This window comes from Sebastes umbrosus, chromosome 1 (genome assembly GCF_015220745.1).
Source record: "Sebastes umbrosus isolate fSebUmb1 chromosome 1, fSebUmb1.pri, whole genome shotgun sequence".
NCBI lineage: Eukaryota > Metazoa > Chordata > Actinopteri > Perciformes > Sebastidae > Sebastes > Sebastes umbrosus.
Genome location: NC_051269.1, coordinates 36,135,053 through 36,154,512, shown reverse-complemented (window position 1 = coordinate 36,154,512; position 19,460 = coordinate 36,135,053). Strand labels below are relative to the sequence as shown.

Sequence of the window (19,460 nt, the reverse complement as noted above, 5' to 3'; positions counted from 1 at the left end):
GTTAGATAAAAACATGAATTTTAGAAATTATTGCATCTACTGTTGACTTTTGGACTTTACAACGCTCTGGAATTATTGGAAATGTTTGGATCAAACAAGTGTGAAGCAATCCTACGCGGCCGCTGTGCGCAATACACAGATACATTCTGGGTCAGGCTCGCTCGGCATTGCTTTGGACTGGTGTGAGCGGTTGAAGCGGGAGATAAGACGATGCTCCAACTTTTTTAAAAATCCGCTCTGCGCTCCATCCCAAATCCTTCCGCTCATGCTACCCACTCACTCGCGCTCATATGCTCTGACAAATAGTCTCTTTTTTTTCTAGATCTGGGCACAAAAAGGGCCGATTGCAGGTATCATTTGACTGGAGAAGTTTCAATCCTACTTGGTACTGGGTTATTTCGTTCGATACCTTAAGGTATTGAGTACCGATACACTGCCCTATCTGTGAGGCTGTACTTAGGCACAGCAGTTCTCTGAGCTAAATGCTAACGTCAGCATGCTAATATGGTCACAGTGACAATGCTAACATGCTGATGTTTAGTAGCTTTAATGTTTATCATGTCATCATTTTAGCTTCGTGTGTTAGCATGCTATTTGCTACAATACATGCTGTATGAGCTCATTAACCTTAAACACAAAATATAGCTGAAGTTGATGGGAATGTCATTTGTTTTGCAGGTATTTGGTCATAAACTAAAGTATTTGATAAATGAAAGGACCATGAATATCTGTACCAACCTATCTAGAGGATGTTGAGATATTTCATTGCTTTGGTAAAGTTTTTGACCTGATGGTGGCGCCAAATGTAAAGTAAGGGATCATCAAAGTCATTACAACTCATCCTGAGGACCGTGAATGTGTGCACTAAATTGCCAGAGCCATGCAGCTACCATTGCTAAAAGTGTACTTACCAAAATATGTGGGTGCCATTGGTGCCATTCGTGCTGGTGGTCCCCTAGCATAATAATTGGGTACATGTCGATGTGCTAGATACAGGAACAATACAACTTGAGTTAAAAACAATACAGTGAATCCCGGAAGTCTTATTTATGTTATATGTAAAACGAAAAATGACAGTCTTACACATTCTTTCTGCCTGCTGTCTTTGTTCTGTCAAAAAACAGATAAACAAAAACAACTTAGCACACTGCACAGTTCAGATTGCAGCACCACCCTCTGCTGGTATAGTTGAGTAAAGAAAAGTTATATGTTGAAAACATGAATCCAATAGTCAGGGAAAGCCTGCCCTGTATCCCGTTTGTAACCCCTCTTTTTCCTCCCTTACCCTCAGTCAGCTTGTCAGCGATGAGAGGGCTTTCTGTTCCGTCCTCAGTTTCAGGCTTGGTGACCACCATGGAGGTGAGAGGAGTGACGAAGCTGTATCGCAGGGACATGTCCAGGGCCTTGGCTGTGGCGTTGGCTTTCTCGTCTGCAGAACCACTCTTGCTGCAAGAAGGAAAATGTGCTGAATTTGACACTGGTATTCAGAGAACCATCGTGGAATCTATTAATTAATATTAGAAGATTGATCATGGGCTCTCAGACGATACCCAAAAAGTATCATTAAAGCTGCAGTGGGTAGAATTGGAGCAAATATATACTCAAACAGACCTCTTCTCCAGTAGCTGCTGGATGGTGAGGTAAGCCCACAGACGCTCTGTGAAATCCCCAAAGATGTACTGCTCATTTGGGTACATCACATCCCAATCCAGAGCACTAGCCAGGCCCTCCACCTTGTAGGCCTCCTCAAACTACAGGAAAGAGAAAAGGAGAAAAAAAGATCTCTTGTAATAAACACACGTCTTTTCTCCACCTCAGCATTGTTTCCAAATTTCTGCCATTTCCCTCTCCTCACCCCTTGGCCGAACACTTCCACCATGAAGTTGTCCAGGTCGTTGTCCATCAGCCGACCGGCCACCACGATCTCTGAGCCATTAAACAACTGGCTGTAGTGGTTGGTGGTCAGGGAGTCCACTGAGTTCACAGGATAACGCAGGTCAACCTCTAAAAGCAGAGGGCTGGCCACCTCCTCATAGAAACCCTGGTATAAATGCATACTCACATTGTATTACATGTATTTGTACATAATTGTGGAATAATGTGACATAGCTGGTATTATTTACATTCAAAGAGGAACTATTATGCTTATTTTCGGGTGTGTACTTGTATTTTGGGTTTCTACTAGAACATGTTTATGCTTTAAAGCTGAGGTGGGTAGAAATGGAGCAAATATGATTTAAAAAAAGTTATTTTTTATAAAATGGTCACTATATCTTGACAGTAGTGCATGAGACAGGTAATCTGAAATAAATCATGTGCCTCTGTGTCCTCCGGGGCTCCTAACGGCATCTGCAAGATTTCACAGACCGGAGGAAAACAACCAATCAGAGCCGAGCTGGAGCCTGCTGTCTCTGAGCAGCTGTCAATCACAGGAACTCCGATCAAACAGTCAAACTAGGCCGCGCTGATCAAATACGAATCAATATTCTGTTACTGTAATGCTTATTTCTCTCCTCAAATGTTTTCAGAAACATCTTGTAGTGTACTGTTTAGCTGGGATTTAGCATAGGAAAACAATGGTTATGCGGCCGACGCATTTCTAGCGTTGTGTCTCTGTGTGATTGGGGCCTTTGAGGTCTTGCCCCCCCCGCCCCACACCTCCCAAAAAAGCCCGTTCTGCTCTGATTGGTCAGCTGGCCCACTGTTGTGATTGGTCAACCGAACCAAACTCTTTCAACTCCGCTCTAACTAGCATTGCTGAAGGGCGAGCCAAACTAGCCTCTAAGCAGGGATTATGCAAATGTGTTACTTGGTGACATCACCATGTTATGGAAGAAAAGGCGGGACTTCAAGCGAGGCGTTCCAGGCAGTTTGTGTTTCTGTGCGGGAGAGTAGCTCCCTTTGGCTAGGGCTTTGGGCTTTGTAACTTTACTTGCACAAACAAACTATATAACACACTAAAGGAAAGGGGAAAAGCACCAAAGCATAATAGGTCCTCTCGGCTCAAAAATGTATTCATAGCCTAGAGCCTGCACCTGAAGTTGAATGGCTGCATCTGAAGCCTCAAAAATTCTGCGGGCCACTCCCTTGTTTTCTTTGCTCATCACATCCAGGAGGGGGTAATCCACATCATTTCCGAATCCAAGACAGTACAGAGACATTGCTCCTTCGATGGCAGAACGAACATTCGCCTGGATCATCGAGGGGTTAGACTCTCCTTCAAACGCACAGATACAACATGCAGAAATTTAATTTTAAATTGATCAAAAGTTCACCCACACAAATACACAGTATTTCCTACAGTATGCATGCTCACCAGAATTTGGATTTCCATCAGTCAGTAAAATAATCATGTCGACGCTCCTCTCTGGGAGCCTCTTCTCCCGCCTGTCTGTGAGCAGCATGTTTACGCCTCTCAAAACCGCATCATTGATATTGGTTGCTTGAAGGAAAACACACAACAAATCATTAAATGTATAGTATGAATGTGTATTTCTATAATTTATGGAGTTAAGATGACTAGTGTCACTTGTTTTTCTACTAACATCCTCTGGCATCTATTCCTCTGACGTAATTCATGCCTTCAGACACGTTTTCCTCGGTTGCTTTGCTAAGTGATTCCCTCCAAACCTCAATTATGCTATCAAACGGGACGAGGGCAAAGTGGTCATCCACGTGGAGGTCTTGGAGGATCAGCAGCAATGCCTCTCGGGTCTACAAGGAGTTACAAGTTCAAAGGTCAAAATGTGGGTATCAATAAATGCAACAGCCGGTATCACAGGAAGGCGTATAAATACCACGACGTTATATGGACATTCCACTTAGGTTCAGGCAAGAAAATCACTTAGTTAGGGTAACGGAAAACGTCATGGTTGGGCTTAAAATAAGTAAGTAAACTAAGTAAAACACGTATGGAAACAACTACGTAAAACATGTCACAAACGTCAACAAAAAACACTTGACAAATATCACGTGACAAACACTAACAAAACTTATAAAACAAAACAATGGTCAACAACCTCAACAACGTTCTTGAAAACGGGTCTCCTGGCCATCCATAAGTGGTCTTTCACACTTTTTATACTACGTCACTAACTCTTAGCTTATACGCGGATGTGTTTACATTGCAGTCAGTACAGGATACATGGCGTACAAAAGACACGCAGAAATCAAGAACAGCGTACTTATTGCACTCTAAACGCCCTGCACATTATCGTGGCATTAATATGTCTTTTCGTGCAAACGGGCTAATATGTCAGAAACACACTAAAGGTACGTGTCTACAGGCTCCGTCCTTTCCACGCTTCCTATTCATTGTCTATGTAAGCAGCTGTGCAATGCATTCTGGTAGCGTGTTGGCGTGATTCGAGGCCATCACAGCGCCCGCTCCTCATTTGCATAAAGTTGAGGTCTAGGCTACTTCATGCAAATCATGGGCGTCTGACGCGACTCGCCGCCTTTGGAAACTCCCGACAAACTTTTAAACTAAGCGTTCACGATCAAAATTGAAGACAGATTCAGCAACTACATGGCTTAGTTCTCTCATAAAATGTTTTAAGAAACACATTTCGGTGAACTATTTTCGTGAAATAAGAGATGAAAGTTTCCAAACGAGCCGCCATATTGAGAGCAGCAGCCCACAAGGGAAAGCATTCGTTCAATCAGGTGTAGAGTGCCTCGTGTCTAGTGACAGCCCCTGTGGACTCGTACCATAAAAGTCTGAACAGTCTCTCACCTGTGCCATCTTTGTTCCGGACATTGATCCGCTCCTATCAATCACAAACACCACATTCTTTGGTACTCTGGTTAGGTCAGGCGGAGCAAAGAAGTGCACAAAGTATCCGTTCACAATCTGAAGGGAAGAGAATCAATAAAGAGCTGTAACATACACAAAAGAATGACAAGGCAATGTGACAATTGCAAAATGTAATTAATTTCATGTTGTTGGGCAATCTAATCACAGATTCATCATTTGTAATTTACAACTCAGCCTCCAGACAAAGTGAATCTGTATAGATTTACATGTGATGCCTGATTTAAACGTGCATTCAGCAGATATTGAGCATGTGTTGATATCTGACCTGAATGTCCCCGATGCTCTTTGCTCGGTTCACGTCATACTTGATGATAAAATCTCCGTCGATGAGTGTCCCATCACAACCTGCGCACTTCCTCTGCTGATCCATAGTTGGTGAGAAAGAGATGTGTGCCTGACAATGGGATACGATACAACCAGTTAAGCTTACTCTTAGTTCTTGGGTCAGTCATTCTATTGAATGATGAAAAGGAAGTGAGACCAAGATCATTTCGAAAAAAATAAAAAAAAAGAAATGCAAAGAATCAGAGGCAGCTTCTTACATGTGGAGGACGGAACATGCCAAAATAAAAAATAAATTAATAAATAAATGACTCAATGGATAGATAAATAAATAAATAAATAAATACATATGCCATTAAAAGTACAAAGTAATATTAAAAATAAATATAGGCATTAATTAATTGATAAAATGTGACAAATCGATATTTCTGTTTTACTATGCTTCTTTATTTATTTAACTTTGTATTAGTAATTCCCAAATCTATCTACTCTTCTATTTCATTTTCTTTTATTTATTTATTTATTTATTATTATCTTTTAAATTTATTTTTTCAATGTATTTTTTCTATATATTTACTTATCGAGTCATTTATTTATTATTATATATTTGTCATGTATTTTTTCTATATATTTACTTATCGAGGTATTTATTTATTTATTTATTATTATTTATTTTTTCATTTACTTTTTGTATATATTTACTTATCGAGTCATGTATTTATTTATTTATTTATTTTTATTGTGGCAGGTTTCGTCCTCCATTTTTACAAGGCCTGTTCATGCATCATGTACCTTCTTGTCTGTGACGGTTTTCTCCACCAGGGGGAGCAGCTCGTTGGAGAGGAAGGTTGCAGAGGCATCAACAAAAGCAATGCCCTGAGGCTCATAGATGTCTGTCACAATCTGTCTCCACACAGGCAAACACACACACACATAAAGATAATTTGTAAGGTGAGCCACTCATTTAGAATATCTGAAACGACCAAGAGACGGGATTTGAACGTCACCTGAAACTCCTGGACCGGTTGTTTGGGTTTAACCCGGGTCATAATCTCATACTGGCCCAGTTTCCTCTGAAGGAGCTCCTCGTAGGTCAGAATAAAAGTCACGTTACTTTCAGCTGCGATGTTGACAGACACTGAAAACTTCTCCATCTTCCTTCCAGAAACCCTAGAACGAAACACGGACATCACTGACAGCCTCTAATGTTAAAATGAGCAAACTAGGATCTTCCATAGATACAGTATGTTTCCTTTAACATGTATTTTACAGTGTGTTTATGTATTTTTCATCTTGACTGACTCACTTCACCAGTCCAGCAGTCTGTCCAGAGGAAACAGCCTTCTCATACTGTTTCTTGGCTTTCTCTTTCTCCTTCACCTCCCCAACATACATCTGACCATCAATTTCCCTGTGAGGCACAAAGACACTTGTCAAAAGGTGAAGAAAGACAGGATCTATGCTCACAGTTTAAAGTACTACATTTTAACTGACATGCTGAAGTTGACGATGAAAGCGGTCTTTGGCAGATCCACTTCGAAAAAGATTTCCTGGGAGGAGTTTGCTTTGTTCAGAGCCTTGGAGGTCATGACGGTGTGGGCGAAACGAGACGTCACAGTGCATTCCACTTTCACGCTGTACACCTCCACCTGAGGCAGAAAGAGAGGAAGATTGAAACACTAGTGCAAGGGGTTCTCAAACCTTTTCCAAGGACACCTTTCAGTTTGATTCATGTTAGTCCCACACACAGACTGTATAAAAGGTCTGACAGCAGGGAAATTTGCAATGTTATTGAATTTTAATACCACTTTTATATCTTTTAAACAGAGGGTGATTTTATTCAAATTGCATTAGGACTCAACTTGACAGCATTTTTAACACTAATAAATCCAGACATTTAAACTTACCAGTCTAAAGGTGACTTTCAGTAAGTGCTTAAAAATAATGAATTTATTTCTGTGTGTCACAATCACATCAGAGTTTCTATTGGCCCAAAGCTAACGTAGGTGGGAGTAATGGACACAATATGCTTGTTTTATTGGCGCAAATGGTCCCCATCTGTACATATGCACTTTTTAATGATACAGCACAATTTCATAATTTATAGCAAATTATTTCGCACAGTGCCACGGACCCCACTTTGAGAATCGTTACACTAGGTCAGGGGTCAGCAACCTGCGGCTCCGGAGGCACATGTGGCTCTTGACCCCCTCTCCAGTGGCTCCCTGTGGATTTTTAAAAATGGAAATGAATAACTGTTTTTTGTTTAATTTTTAATTTTTATTTATTATTTTTGTAACTCTATAGTACGACGGTTTCGAGATTAAAGTCATAATATTACGAGAATAAAGTCATAGGTTTATGAGAAAAAAAGTTGTAATATTATAATAATAAAGTCAAAGGTTTACGAGAAAAAAGTCGTAACATTAAGAGAATAAAGTCATAAGTTTAAGAGAAAAAAAGTCGCAGTATTATGAGAATAAAGTCATAATATTATAAAGTAGTAATTTTATGTGTTATTTTCTTTTTTCTCGTAAAGTTGTGACTTTATTCCCATAATATAATTGCTTTTTTCTTGTTAAGTTATGACTTTATTCTCATAATATTACTACTTTTTTTTCTTGTAATTCTATGACTTTATTCTGGAAATCTCAGATGTTTTTTCCTCCTCAATGTGGCCCTAATACTCCATAGTACATTTGCACTTTGGCCCTCACTGCATTAGACTTACAGTATATACTATATACTTAGACTATAAACTGTGTTACCTTCATCACAATGCTCAAATGTTTTGCGGCTCCAGACAGATTTTTTTTTTTTTTTTGCCTAAAATGGCTCTTTTGATATTAAAGGTTGCTGACCCCTGCACTAGTGAATACGGAAAGCCTCCTATCACAAGCACTACACACAGCATTTTTTATACAATGAATTACTGTAAAATCTGCTATTTCTCTTCGGTTTCAAACTGAATGTTTATTTGCAGCCAGGTTCGGTCCACATCATGCTGCCCTGATGGGAGCCAAAGAAAACAGCTTTATGTCACTGATTCCACTTTGGGAGGGTTGTGTGAGACGGACGGAGTGAGTCAACCTCGGTGCTGTAAACAGGGAAAGTGAGGATATTTGAGAACTAAGCTCTTTTTCAGTCAGTTTAGTGATTCTCAATCTTTTTTTTTTTTATTGAGTCTATTGACCTTTTCTTTTATTTGCTGGCCTGCCAGAGAAGAACAGAAATTGTGATTAATAGAGTTCGTTCGTTCTTCTCGAATCTATTGCGTGTGTGTATCTGTTGATCTGCTGCATAACATTACCTTAAAGGACAAATTAAGTTGTACTGAATATTTCTCATCACCGTTATCATCAATAGAGATACAAACAGATTATTTTCTTACCTTGTCTTCATTTGTACTTCTTTTCTGTAACAAAAAAAAAGAAAAAGGAGATAAATCAAGACTGTGCAAATCTGACAATTTGTTAACATGAATTATCTATGTAAAGTAAATATAGCGTTATTCATTTTACTTTAAGGATTGTAATGTACAAGCAGAAAGATGCAACTTTAGCACAACATTTCCACCATAATATCAAAGGACTCTCTGACTGCAAATTGTTTCTGACAAGTACCTGCAATGATCTGGCAGCTCCTCTTGTCTCCTGAAATAAAAATACAGCAGGGTGAACCAACATGGTGTCATGATATTTGAAAAAAACACCCGCATAACATGAACCAATTTATCAGAAAAAAAACTTTACATTCTGTGTCACACAAATACATACAAATAGGAAAAGTAAAACCGAGTAGGATTTAAATTGCAAACTAGTTCTGAAGCAGCACATAAGAAAACAGACTAGTGACTAAATCAGGAACCATATAATAAATACTTCTGCTATAAAACAATGTGATTTCAAATTAAGATCAGAGAACAGACAGGTCAGTATGTGTGTGTGAAGTTACCTGCAGATCTTCGTGGTCCCTGGAGATGACCAGAGCCCCGCTGGCCAGGCTGGGCAGCCAGAGGCAGACGCTGCCCCACAGCAGCAGAAGTCCAACACCCTGCAGTCCAGACATGACCAAACTTCTACTGAACAGCAACTGACTTCACTGCTGAGAAAAAAGCTCTCTGCCCAGAGGGAGGGACAGAACGTGTATATGTACTGTGTGTGTATATGTGTGTGTGTGCGTGTGTGTGTGTGTGTGTGTGTGTGTGTGTGCGTGTGTATGCTTGTGTATGCGTGTGTGTGTGTGTGTGTGTGTGTGTGTGTGTGTGTGTGTGTGTTGGCCTGGAGTATTGACCACCAGACCTGAGCTCAATGTGCAGGAGGCCTTGGTGCTTCTAAAGCTCAAAGAAAAGGTCTGTGCTCAGGTTGAAGAGGGTGTAAACGTTGGTAGGACTGACACCTATCACAACACCTGGAGCGTTAGCATTATTATATATTAGTGATAAGCAATAATTCCTAATACAAACAGTAGTATTTACTGTATATGTTGTGTACATGTTTAAATAGCTCTGTCAGTTACTGCAAGATATAGGCGGTGTGGAAGAGGTACTCAGACTCCCTTACTTAATGCAGCAGTAGGCAGAATATTTTTGGCATCATTGGGCAAAAATTCCATAATAAAGCATAAACATGTTCTCCTAGAAACCCCAAAATACAAGTATGCACCTGAAAATAAGCATTATAGTTCCTCTTTAAATGTAAATAATGCCAGCTATGTCACATTCTTCCACAATTATGTAAACAATATCTTTTGATAAAATTACAATAAAAATCTATTTATATACCACATTTTGTACAAATACATGTAATACAATGTGAGTATGCATTTATACCAGGGTTTCTATGAGGAGGTGGCCATCCCTCTGCTTTTAGAGGTTGACCTGCGTTATCCTGTGAACTCAGTGGACTCCCTGACCACCAACCACTACAGCCAGTTGTTTAACGGCTCAGAGATCGTGGTGGCCGGTCGGCTGATGGACAACGACCTGGACAACTTCATGGTGGAAGTGCTCGGCCAAGGGGTGAGGAGAGGGAAATGGCAGAAATTTGGAGACAATGCTGAGGTGGAGAAAAGACGTGTGTTTATTACAAGAGATCTTTTTTTCCTCCTTTTCTCTTTCCTGTAGTTTGAGGAGGCCTACAAGGTGGAGGGCCTGGCCAGTGCTCTGGATTGGGATGTGATGTACCCAAATGAGCAGTACATCTTTGGGGATTTCACAGAGCGTCTGTGGGCTTACCTCACCATCCAGCAGCTACTGGAGAAGAGGTCTGTTTTAGTAACTCAAACTGGGACCTGAATTGCTTTAGCTTGGAAATCTTTATTTCCCAATGGCGTCATGATTGTTAAAACTTCAGTAGGCAGAATGTTTTTATAATAACCATAACAACCTTCCAGCATATTGTAATTCAAGTTCTCTGAGAGAAAACTAGACTTCTGCACCTCATCATGTCTCTGTTTACAGGCTTTAAAAAATCTACTGTTTGCTTGCTGTGGGAAAGTGGGAAACGAAATAAACACCCACCTCAAGTGAAGCAGTGAAGGTTGAGTGAAAGAATCCAGCAAAAAGGGAGAAAGTGAGGGGTGAATGAAGCAAATGTATCTATCAGCAACAGCAGCAGACATTGTGATATGTATATTCACCTACAGTATAGCCAGTGGTGGAATGTAACGAAGTGCATCTACTCAAGTACTCTAAGAGCTGACCCGTGCCTGAGGATCTGAGGTTCCGGGGCTGTGTGTAAGGGTGGAGGAGGTCAGATAAGTACTGAGGAGCCAGGGCGTTGAGGGATTTGTAGGTGAGGAGGAGGATTTTGTAGGTGATGCGAGACTTGACCGGGAGCCAGTGGAGATGGATGATGGTGGGGGTGATGTGCTGCCAGGGCTTGGTGCAGGTGAGAACCCTGGCAGCTGAGTTTTGCACATACTGGAGCCTGTCCAGGGCTTTGCTGGGAACCCCCGGACAGAACTCCATTGCAGTAGTCCAAACGGGAGGTGACGAAAGCGTGGATGAGGATTTCTGCATCAGAGTCAGAGAGTGATTGCCGGAGACGGGAGATGTTTTTTAGGTGGAAGGAAGTGGATTTGGTGATGAACCTGATGTGAGACTGGAATGAGAGTGTTGGGTCCAGGATGACACCCAGGTTGCGGACTTCCGAGGATGGGGAGAAAGAACAGCCATCAACGTCCAGATATAGATCTCCAACCTTCCGGAGCAGGGCCTTGGGAGCCACAACCATGAGCTCGGTTTTGTTGCTGTTGAGTTTTAGCAAGTTAGATGTCATCCAGATTTGTATTGCATGCAGGCAGTTTACAAGTGACTGTGGGGGTAGCTGGGTGGATGGTTTGGTGCTAAGATATAGTTGTGTGTCGTCAGCATATGAGTGAAAGCTGAGACCGTGGTGGCGGATGATCTGACCAAGGGGGAGCATGTAGATGGTGAAGAGGAGGGGTCCCAGCACAGAGCCTTGAGGTACACCATGGTTGACTGGGGCCGGGGTGGAACTGGAGTCTCTGATGGTGACAAACTGTTTTCTGTTTGATGAGGTAGGACTGAAACCAGGAGTTTGCTGAACCGGTGAGGCCAAGGTAGTCAGATAGGCGGGTGAGGAGGATGGTGTGAGAGACTGTGTCGAAGAGGTCCAGGAGGATGAGGATGCTGATAAGACCAGAATCTGCAGCGATGAGGAGGTCATTCGTGATTTTGATGAGGGTGGTCTGTGTGCTGTGGTGTGGTCTGAAGCCAGATTGAAAGGTTTCATAGAGCTCATGGTTGGCCATATGTTGACGGAGTTGGGCGGCCACTGCTCTTCCCAGAATTTTGCTCAGGAAAGGAAGGTTGGAGATCGGTCAGTAGTTGTTGCAGTCATCCCGGTCCAGACCTGGCTTTTTGAGGATGGGAGTGACTGAGGCCATCTTGAGGCTATCGGGTACCAAACCAGATGCCAAGGAGGAGTTGATGATGTTCACCATGATGGGGCACAGGGCAGGTAAGCAAGCCTTGACCAAGGCTGTGGGCATGGGGTCCAGAGAACAGGTGGAGGCTTTGGCCTTAGTGACCAACTTGGCGACCTGAGGAGCACATACAGGGGAGAAGAAGGAGAGGGAGCACTGAGGCAGGCGAACATCCAAGGGAGCCACGCCCAGTGGCTGAGGTGTGTGTCGGAGGGAGACAGGCGCCAAGAGCTGTTGATGGATGGACTCAACTTTGTCCTGGAAAAAGTCCAGGAACTTAGTGCACAGGTCGGAGGCGCCTGAGGGGAGGGGGGAATCGAGGGGGCGACGGAGCCGGTTGATGGTGGTGAACAGCATTCTGGGGTGGTTTTGTTGGTTGGCAATGAGGGTGGAGTAGTAGTGTGTTTTGGCCTGGGAGAGAGCTACTTTGTGGGCCCTCACATGCTCTTTATAGGCCTCAAGGTGGAGAGTGAGGCCAGATCTTTTGTGGAGCCTCTCCATTTGACGGCCGGTGGTCTTCTGGGTGCGGAGTTCAGTGGTGAACCACCGGGCGGGACAGGTGTAGGAGACAGTCCGGGTTTTTGGGGGGGCAAATGAGTCAAGGCTGCCAGATAAAGTGGCGTTGTAGTGGGCAACCAGCCCATCAGCAGAGGTGTCGTGGGGATCTGAGGCCAGATGGGTCGCTATCAGGTCGTTCAGAGCTGGTGTACTCACTGTGTTGATGTTCCTGTATGAGATGGTACGTTTTGTGCGCTGCCTGGGCAGGGTGACAGGAACAGTGCAAAGAACAGCGAGATGGTCTGAAACGGCAAGGTCCAGGCACTGCAGATGGGAGGGAGTTGTGCCAGTGGAGCACACCAGATCCAGTGTGTGGCCTTTAGTGTGAGTGGGACCTTTAACGTGCTGTGTGATGTTGAAACAGTCCAACAGTGACAAGAATTCAGTAGCAAACAAGCAGCTGGTGGAGTCCACATGAATATTGAAGTCACCGAGCAGGAGTGTAGATGGAGACTGCTTTACTTGATGCGAGGGTTTATGTAATTTCCCACTTGCCAGGGAGCAAACAGTAAAGTACTGTAAGAAAATCAGACAGACCCTTGTATATTTTTTTAAGCTAAATTATCCACCAAAAAAGCAACCTGATTAGAGCTAGATTTGGCCAGCAGGCATAGTACATGTAGATGAATCTGACCGTTGTGATGTGATACTGGGACAAATAAACGTGAATACAGAGTGTCTTTGAAAAGAAATCTGTGTCATGGTGACCACACTAATTATCTCCACAAATGTAGATTTAACAGAGAACCTTTTGCTGCATATTTGTATTTCTACAACTCTGAACCTTGTAAACAAACAGTATTATTTTGGGGCAAGCTTTACTCTGCTCTCCATTTGGTGAGTCATCTTCATCATGTGAGCTCATCTGTGTTTGACATGTGTGGGTGTGCTGGACAGAGATGACCCACTCATCTGATAATGTACCTTCACAGTCTGCAGTATGGATGTCATGACACAATGTTAGTGATAGATTCAGGTACTATAGTTAGTGCTCATCTCATAACAGAGCAAATCAGGTTATTTGGGGCTTTGTTGTTAACCAGTTTGCTTGTTTTGTTTATTGATTTAAATTAGGGCTGTCAAAGTTAATGCGATAAGTAACAAGTTAACTCAGATTTGTTTTAACGCCACTAATTTCTTTAACACATTAATACAACTTGCGAGTTTTAAAGCTAATACTGGTTTAATAAGGAATTAAAAAACCTAAGGAATCCATTGGTACCAACCATGTCATACTACCTTTTCGGATCCCTTGACCTCTGACCTCAAGATATGTGAATGAAAATGGGTTCTATGGGAACCCACGAGTCTCCCCTTTACAGACATGCCCACTTTATGATAATCACATGCAGTTTGGGGCAAGTCATAGTCAAGTCAGCACACTGACACACTGACAGTTGTTGTTGCCTGTTGGGCTGCAGTTTTGAGCATATTTTTTATGCTACATGCAGTACCTGTGAGGGTTTCTGGACAATATTTGTAATTGTTTTGTGTTGTTAATTGATTTCCAATAATAGACATATACATACATTTGCATAAAACAAACATATTTCCCCACTCCCATGTTGATAAGAGTATTAAATACTTGATAAATCTCCTTTTAAGGTACATTTTGAACAAATAAAAAAATATTTTAATCAATTGACAGCCCTAGTATATGTGCTTTTATGCCTTATCGTGCTTGCAAACATAACATAGCACTTCATGTCGGTCATTATGGTTGTGCTGTTGACATACAGATCAACTTTACTTGATGATTTTTACCATTTCCATAGAAATTACCCTCTTTTTGTAGTTTACTACAGATAAAAAAAAAACTATTAATACAGGGGGAAATCATTTATTTAAGTAAAATTGTGCATTACAAAAAGAACAAGTAAGCAAATGTTTTAACAATCTTTGTCAACATTGATAAATAAATGTCACAACTCATTTACAGCCACAGTAATCACAACCTGCCAATCTCCAAGTCAGATGGACTGTGCAAATTACAAAGTACAATAACTGCTTACATAGCAGTAATGTCATCACACTCTACTGGCATAAAACTAGCCCTTTTATCTCTCTTAAATCCAACTTCATTAAAAAAAAAAAAAATGTTTGCAGTCCACATTACGCAGCATCACCATTGACTCAGAATCATAAAGACAACAGTGTGTTTCATCAGTGCGTTTGTTTCAGTGCGTCTACTTGCTGAACACGCTGGCTCCAGGAGCTTTGGCAGCAGCAGGATTGCCCAGGGCCGTCTCTGTCCCTGACCTCACACCGCTGAACACAGATGGAGCCACTTTACCCATTCGCTCTAAACACAGAGAGGGACACAAAGACATGTAACGGCAGAAAAACAGATGCTTAAACCAGGTGGCTGCTCATCCTCAACGTGTAATCAGAATTCCACTTGGGTATCATCAAGGGAAAGTATGTGACAACAAAAATGTCTATTACTGTTTCATCTTCCCCGCTGGTCTTATGTTTTATGATGCAGCACTCTCGCCCACTGGCTTTCATGTCTTTACAGTAAACACTGCCTCTCAATTCTGGCTCACATGAACTCTTTTAATCACTCAACTGAGTGCAATATATTTTATAATGTTGTTAATTTCCTCTGAGATTTGGACAAAGTATACCAGAAAAACATCTCCGGTAGTTCAAAAAGCAGTTTTAACTTAGTGAGCAGCAGACAATGAATGTTGGCTGTTTATGTTGATTCTGACCGCACACACAAATATCGACTTAAGGTGAGACAATATTTGTATGGGGGCAAAGTTGAAAGGGCATAAAAACAAATCTATAGAGGATCAGGGTTATGTAAGTGGAGCAGGGTCGTTTGCAGATGGTGTTAGCACATTTTTAAAGGCAGCTGCAGATTACTCTGCATTTGAGCAATGAGTTAAAGTGGCAGTAGGCAGTATATTTTTGGCATCATTGGGCAAAAAATCCACAATAACCTTTCAGCATATTGTAATTCAAGTGTTCTGAGAGAAAACTAGAGTTCTCCACCTCATCATGACTCCGTTTTCAGGCTTTAAAAAATCTAGGCCGTGATGGGAGACTTTGACCAATCACAGGTCATTTCATTGAGAGAGCGTTCCTATTGGCTGTGCTCCGGTCATGTGACCAGAACTTGGCGTTCCTTCACCAGATTTCACAATGGCGGCAGCATCACAAACTTTATCACTTTAAAGCTAAACCGTGCACTACAAGATGATTCTGAAAACATTTGAGGAGAGAAATAGTTATTAACGTAACATAATATTGATTTATATTTGATCAGCGCAGCCTAGTTTGACCGTTTGATCGGAGTCCACGAGTGATTGACAGCTGCTCAGAGACGTAAGGCTCCTGCTCGACTCTGATTGGTTGTTTTCCTCCGCTCTGGGAAATCTTGGAGATGCAGTTAGGAACACCGGAGGGTTTCTATGAGGAGGTGGCCAGCCCTCTGCTTTTAGAGGTTACCCTGTGTTCTCCTGTGAACTCAGTGGACTTCCTGACCAGCAACCACTACAGCCAGTTTGCGAATGATTGACAGCCGGCTCTCATAGACAGCAGTTGGACAGCAGACCTCAGATCAGCTCTTACTGCTTGTTTTCCTCCGGTCTGTGAAATCTTGCAGACGCCGTTAAGAGCACCGGAGGACACAGAGGCACATGATTTTTTCGGAATATTACGAGAATAAAGTCATAACTTTCCGAGAAAAAATTGTAATATTAAGAGAATAAAGTCATAACTTTACGAGGAAAAAAGTCGTAATATTATGAGAATAAAGTCAGAAGTTTAAAAGAAAAAAAGTCATAATGTTATGAGAATAAAGTCATAATTTTACGAGACGAAGTCGTAATATTACGAGAATAACGTAATAATTTAACGAGGAAAAAAAGTCGTAATATTACGAGAATAAAGTCATAACTTAACAAGAAAAAAAAGTCGTAATATTACGAGAAAAAAGTCATAACTTTACAAGAAAAAAATTAAATGACAAAAAAAAATTACTACTTTATAATATTATGACTTTATTCTCATAATACTACGACTTTTTCGTCGTAAACCTATGACTTTATTCTCGTAATATTATGACTTTATTCTCGTAATATTACGACTTTATTCTCGTAATATTATGACTTTATTCTCGTAATATTATGACTTTATTCTCATAATACTACGACTTTTTCGTCGTAAACCTATGACTTTATTCTCGTAATATTATGACATTATTCTCGTAATATTACGACTTTATTCTCGTAATATTATGACTTTATTCTCGTAATATTATGACTTTATTCTCGTAATATTACGACTTTATTTTCGTAATATTATGACTTTATTCTCGTAATATTACGACTTTATTCTCGTAATATTATGACTTTATTCTCAAAATCTCAGATTGAATGAATGAAAATGTAAACAAAAAAACAGTTAGCCAGGGAGCCACTGGAGGGGGGCTAAAGAGCCACATGTTGCTGACCCCTGGTCTAGGCCGTTCTCTGTATACATCCATGGTCTAGGCTTGGTAACGTTAGCTTTCATTAGAAACGTTAAAATGTGATAACTAACGTTAGCTGACTTTGACAAGCTCCAACTGTCTTTTTATTACTTATTACTAGTACGTCTAATCTTACTTTCCTCAAGTCTAACCTGTCAAAACACGGACAAGATGAGACTGTTGTGTTCAACTTTGAAAATCAATTGCCATTTTGCAATAGTAGCCGTCCCTGGTGGTCTAGTGGTTAGGATTCGGCGCTCTCACCGCCGCGGCCCGGGTTCGATTCCCGGTCAGGGAACGACACTTTTATTACTAGATAGATAGATACGTGGTGTACTTACCCAAAGAAATGCTGACGTTGGTATGAAATCCTCAGCAGCAATAATACTGTTATCATACTCAAACTGGCCTTTTCCATGGAAGATATTCTGACTTGTCACAGTAAGAAAAGCTCAGGTGTAAATATAATGAAATTAATGATGGCTGACTTCCAATGAGCTGCTTTGGTTTCAGGATCCTGGTATTGTGCATGCTGGTTCACTATCAGCCTCACTGGATCGATCACTTGAATATAACAGCCATCGTTAGTGTGCTTTTCTACAATGACAAGTCGAAATGTCTGCTGTGAAAATGGCCTACAGGAAACTAAACCAGCTAGCTTTACCTCAGCATATTGTGTGTGACATACAGAAAAAAATCAATACATAATTTGTAATTATTAAATTATAAAAATAGATAATACATTTAAAAATCAGTGTTGAAATTAAAACAGAATGCATTATTAAATGCATAATTACATGAATAAATAAATACAGTTTGGGAAATAAATATCTTTAATTTATTTCTACACTTCTACAAAGCTACTTTTATTAATTAATGTATTTCTACATTTCCAACATTTATTTATCAATTTTATTATGCATTTATGTATTCATTTCGTCTTTGATTTATTTATTCAGCATTCTATTTATCAATTTAAATATCTATAATTTCTGTGTTTATTTCAGCATTAATCTATGTATTTATTTATTTAGCTTATTGATGAATAAGTCGTTTTTTGTTCTCCATGGAAGAGGCTGTTGTTAAGTTGTTAGTCTATAATTAAGTTATATTCACTGTCAATAAGCATGATATTTGAGGTCTACATGCCAAGCAGGAATAAAACGAAGACAGAATAGTTTTGTAAGGATAGAGAGCTGAGATGTCTTTACGGATGTGAGCGTCGTTATCATCTTGTCTTGTGTTTCAGTGTCAGGAGAGAAAACATTAACGAAAAGCTTTTTCTCACCACACTCCACCATGACCTCATAGGTCTTACTCTTGACCTCGCCCTTCAGTCCCAGTTTACTGCGGGCTCCTTTCAGGTCCTCCTCCTTCATCGGGGGACGCTTCTTCTTCTTCACCTCGGCTGGCTGGAGAGAATTAAAGAAAGAAGGGAAGATTATGAGGAAAGTTAACGGTGTTGTCGTCACACGTAAAGAAAGCACTGTGTTCAATTTCTGTATCAAAACAGCATATTTGACGTAACTTACCTGTGACATGGTGATTGAAGTTATTGCTTCCAAAGACGCCTCTTTCCAGTGTGATAGATCCGCTGGTTGTTTTCCTAGTGTGTGTCTTTGTCTCCCAGCAAGCCTGACATTATATATAGTCCTGGTCCAGACCCAGTCAGACCCTCTGTCCCACTCTGCCTGTTGTCAGTGGGTATTATTAGGTGTGACGCGAGGGATAAGCTGGAACGGGTCCCCCGTCTTTTTACGATAAGCTTAAAGGCCAACAGCTGATAATTCGGGACACAACACAAGTGGCTGCCTCCTCCGCCTCTCCTGGCAGATACCCTCTTTTATAAATGTTGTTGTGGGACTTGGCACTAAATGGGGTATCAAGAGTGTCTAGTGGTTGGGCCTCTGCCTGACCATTAGTATAACTTGATTTAAGCCGGAGGGAATGTGTTTTTTGGGTGTTGTAAAAAGAATTTCCAGACAGTTAACATGTGATTCATCAAAATGCGGGCTGAACCAAGAAGTGACCTAAGAAAACTGTCTTGTTTGAGTTACAGGAGGTCCGTCAATGCTATATCTGAACCCAGGGTATGGAGGACCTGCCAAAATAATGCCTGCCAAAAAGAAATGAATAAATTGTGGCTGTCAAAGTTAACGCAATAACAACACATTAACACAAATTTGTTTTAATGCCACTAATTTCTTTAATGCATTAACGCAATTGATCTTTTGGAAGTTGTAGTGGGCTCAGTTTTAAATCTAGAGTGAAGATACTGGTAAGGAATCCATCGGTACCAACCATGTCATACTAGCTTGTCATGAAGGAAGTTAAATAACGCTCCAAATTTACGCTAAATTTATGCGAGGAAAA

At 41.0% G+C, this 19,460-nt stretch overlaps 3 protein-coding genes and 1 non-coding gene across 5 annotated transcripts in view; 2 read left to right on the top strand and 2 right to left on the bottom strand.

Moving 5' to 3' along the window:
* The window catches only part of LOC119494458 (inter-alpha-trypsin inhibitor heavy chain H3-like), a 67,282-nt gene extending 58,047 nt beyond the window's left edge, over positions 1-9,235 (bottom strand). The window contains exons 1-17 of one of the 2 annotated variants that reach the window (XM_037780359.1): positions 9,053-9,212; positions 8,722-8,751; positions 8,490-8,513; positions 6,593-6,747; positions 6,405-6,509; positions 6,106-6,268; positions 5,891-6,001; positions 5,082-5,210; positions 4,736-4,852; positions 3,546-3,714; positions 3,317-3,442; positions 3,036-3,217; positions 1,856-2,041; positions 1,612-1,751; positions 1,286-1,446; positions 1,084-1,110; positions 912-986 (exon numbers count right to left, since the gene is read on the bottom strand). In XM_037780359.1, the coding sequence (XP_037636287.1) occupies positions 912-986; positions 1,084-1,110; positions 1,286-1,446; positions 1,612-1,751; positions 1,856-2,041; positions 3,036-3,217; positions 3,317-3,442; positions 3,546-3,714; positions 4,736-4,852; positions 5,082-5,210; positions 5,891-6,001; positions 6,106-6,268; positions 6,405-6,509; positions 6,593-6,747; positions 8,490-8,513; positions 8,722-8,751; positions 9,053-9,166 (2,014 nt within the window). In that variant the 5' untranslated portion in view covers positions 9,167-9,212. Of the gene's footprint in view, positions 1-911; positions 987-1,083; positions 1,111-1,285; positions 1,447-1,611; positions 1,752-1,855; positions 2,042-3,035; positions 3,218-3,316; positions 3,443-3,545; positions 3,715-4,735; positions 4,853-5,081; positions 5,211-5,890; positions 6,002-6,105; positions 6,269-6,404; positions 6,510-6,592; positions 6,748-8,489; positions 8,514-8,721; positions 8,752-9,052 lie in introns of both variants that reach the window. The other variant, XM_037780341.1, reaches the window with a different exon arrangement.
* Positions 9,236-9,898: 663 nt separating this feature from the next.
* Positions 9,899-10,394, top strand: LOC119489947 (inter-alpha-trypsin inhibitor heavy chain H3-like). Its single transcript, XM_037773002.1, has 2 exons — positions 9,899-10,118; positions 10,224-10,394. The coding sequence occupies exons 1-2, from the start codon at positions 9,918-9,920 to the stop codon at positions 10,392-10,394; spliced, it is 372 nt and encodes a 123-aa protein (XP_037628930.1). The 5' UTR covers positions 9,899-9,917.
* Positions 10,395-14,431: 4,037 nt separating this feature from the next.
* mustn1b (musculoskeletal, embryonic nuclear protein 1b) lies at positions 14,432-18,888 on the bottom strand. The gene is made up of 3 exons (XM_037780397.1): positions 18,620-18,888; positions 18,376-18,499; positions 14,432-14,909 (listed from the first exon to the last, which is right to left on the bottom strand). The coding sequence occupies exons 1-3, from the start codon at positions 18,626-18,628 to the stop codon at positions 14,794-14,796; spliced, it is 249 nt and encodes an 82-aa protein (XP_037636325.1). The 5' UTR covers positions 18,629-18,888; the 3' UTR covers positions 14,432-14,793.
* trnae-cuc lies at positions 17,314-17,385 on the top strand. The gene has a single exon. It is a non-coding gene; the product is annotated as a tRNA-Glu (tRNA).
* Positions 18,889-19,460: the final 572 nt, after the last annotated feature.

What these genes read in the sequence shown, in the direction of transcription:
- mustn1b (XM_037780397.1), bottom strand. An exon ending in TGAGGTCATGGTGGAGTGTG is followed by an intron (nt 14,910 to 18,375) that starts GTGAGAAAAAGC and finishes CTCTGTGTTTAG; the next exon opens with AGCGAATGGGTAAAGTGGCT.
- LOC119489947 (XM_037773002.1), top strand. Translation starts at nt 9,918, where the DNA reads ATGCATTTATACCAGGGTTTCTATGAGGAGGTGGCCATCCCTCTGCTT. An exon ending in TGGAAGTGCTCGGCCAAGGG is followed by an intron (nt 10,119 to 10,223) that starts GTGAGGAGAGGG and finishes TCTTTCCTGTAG; the next exon opens with TTTGAGGAGGCCTACAAGGT.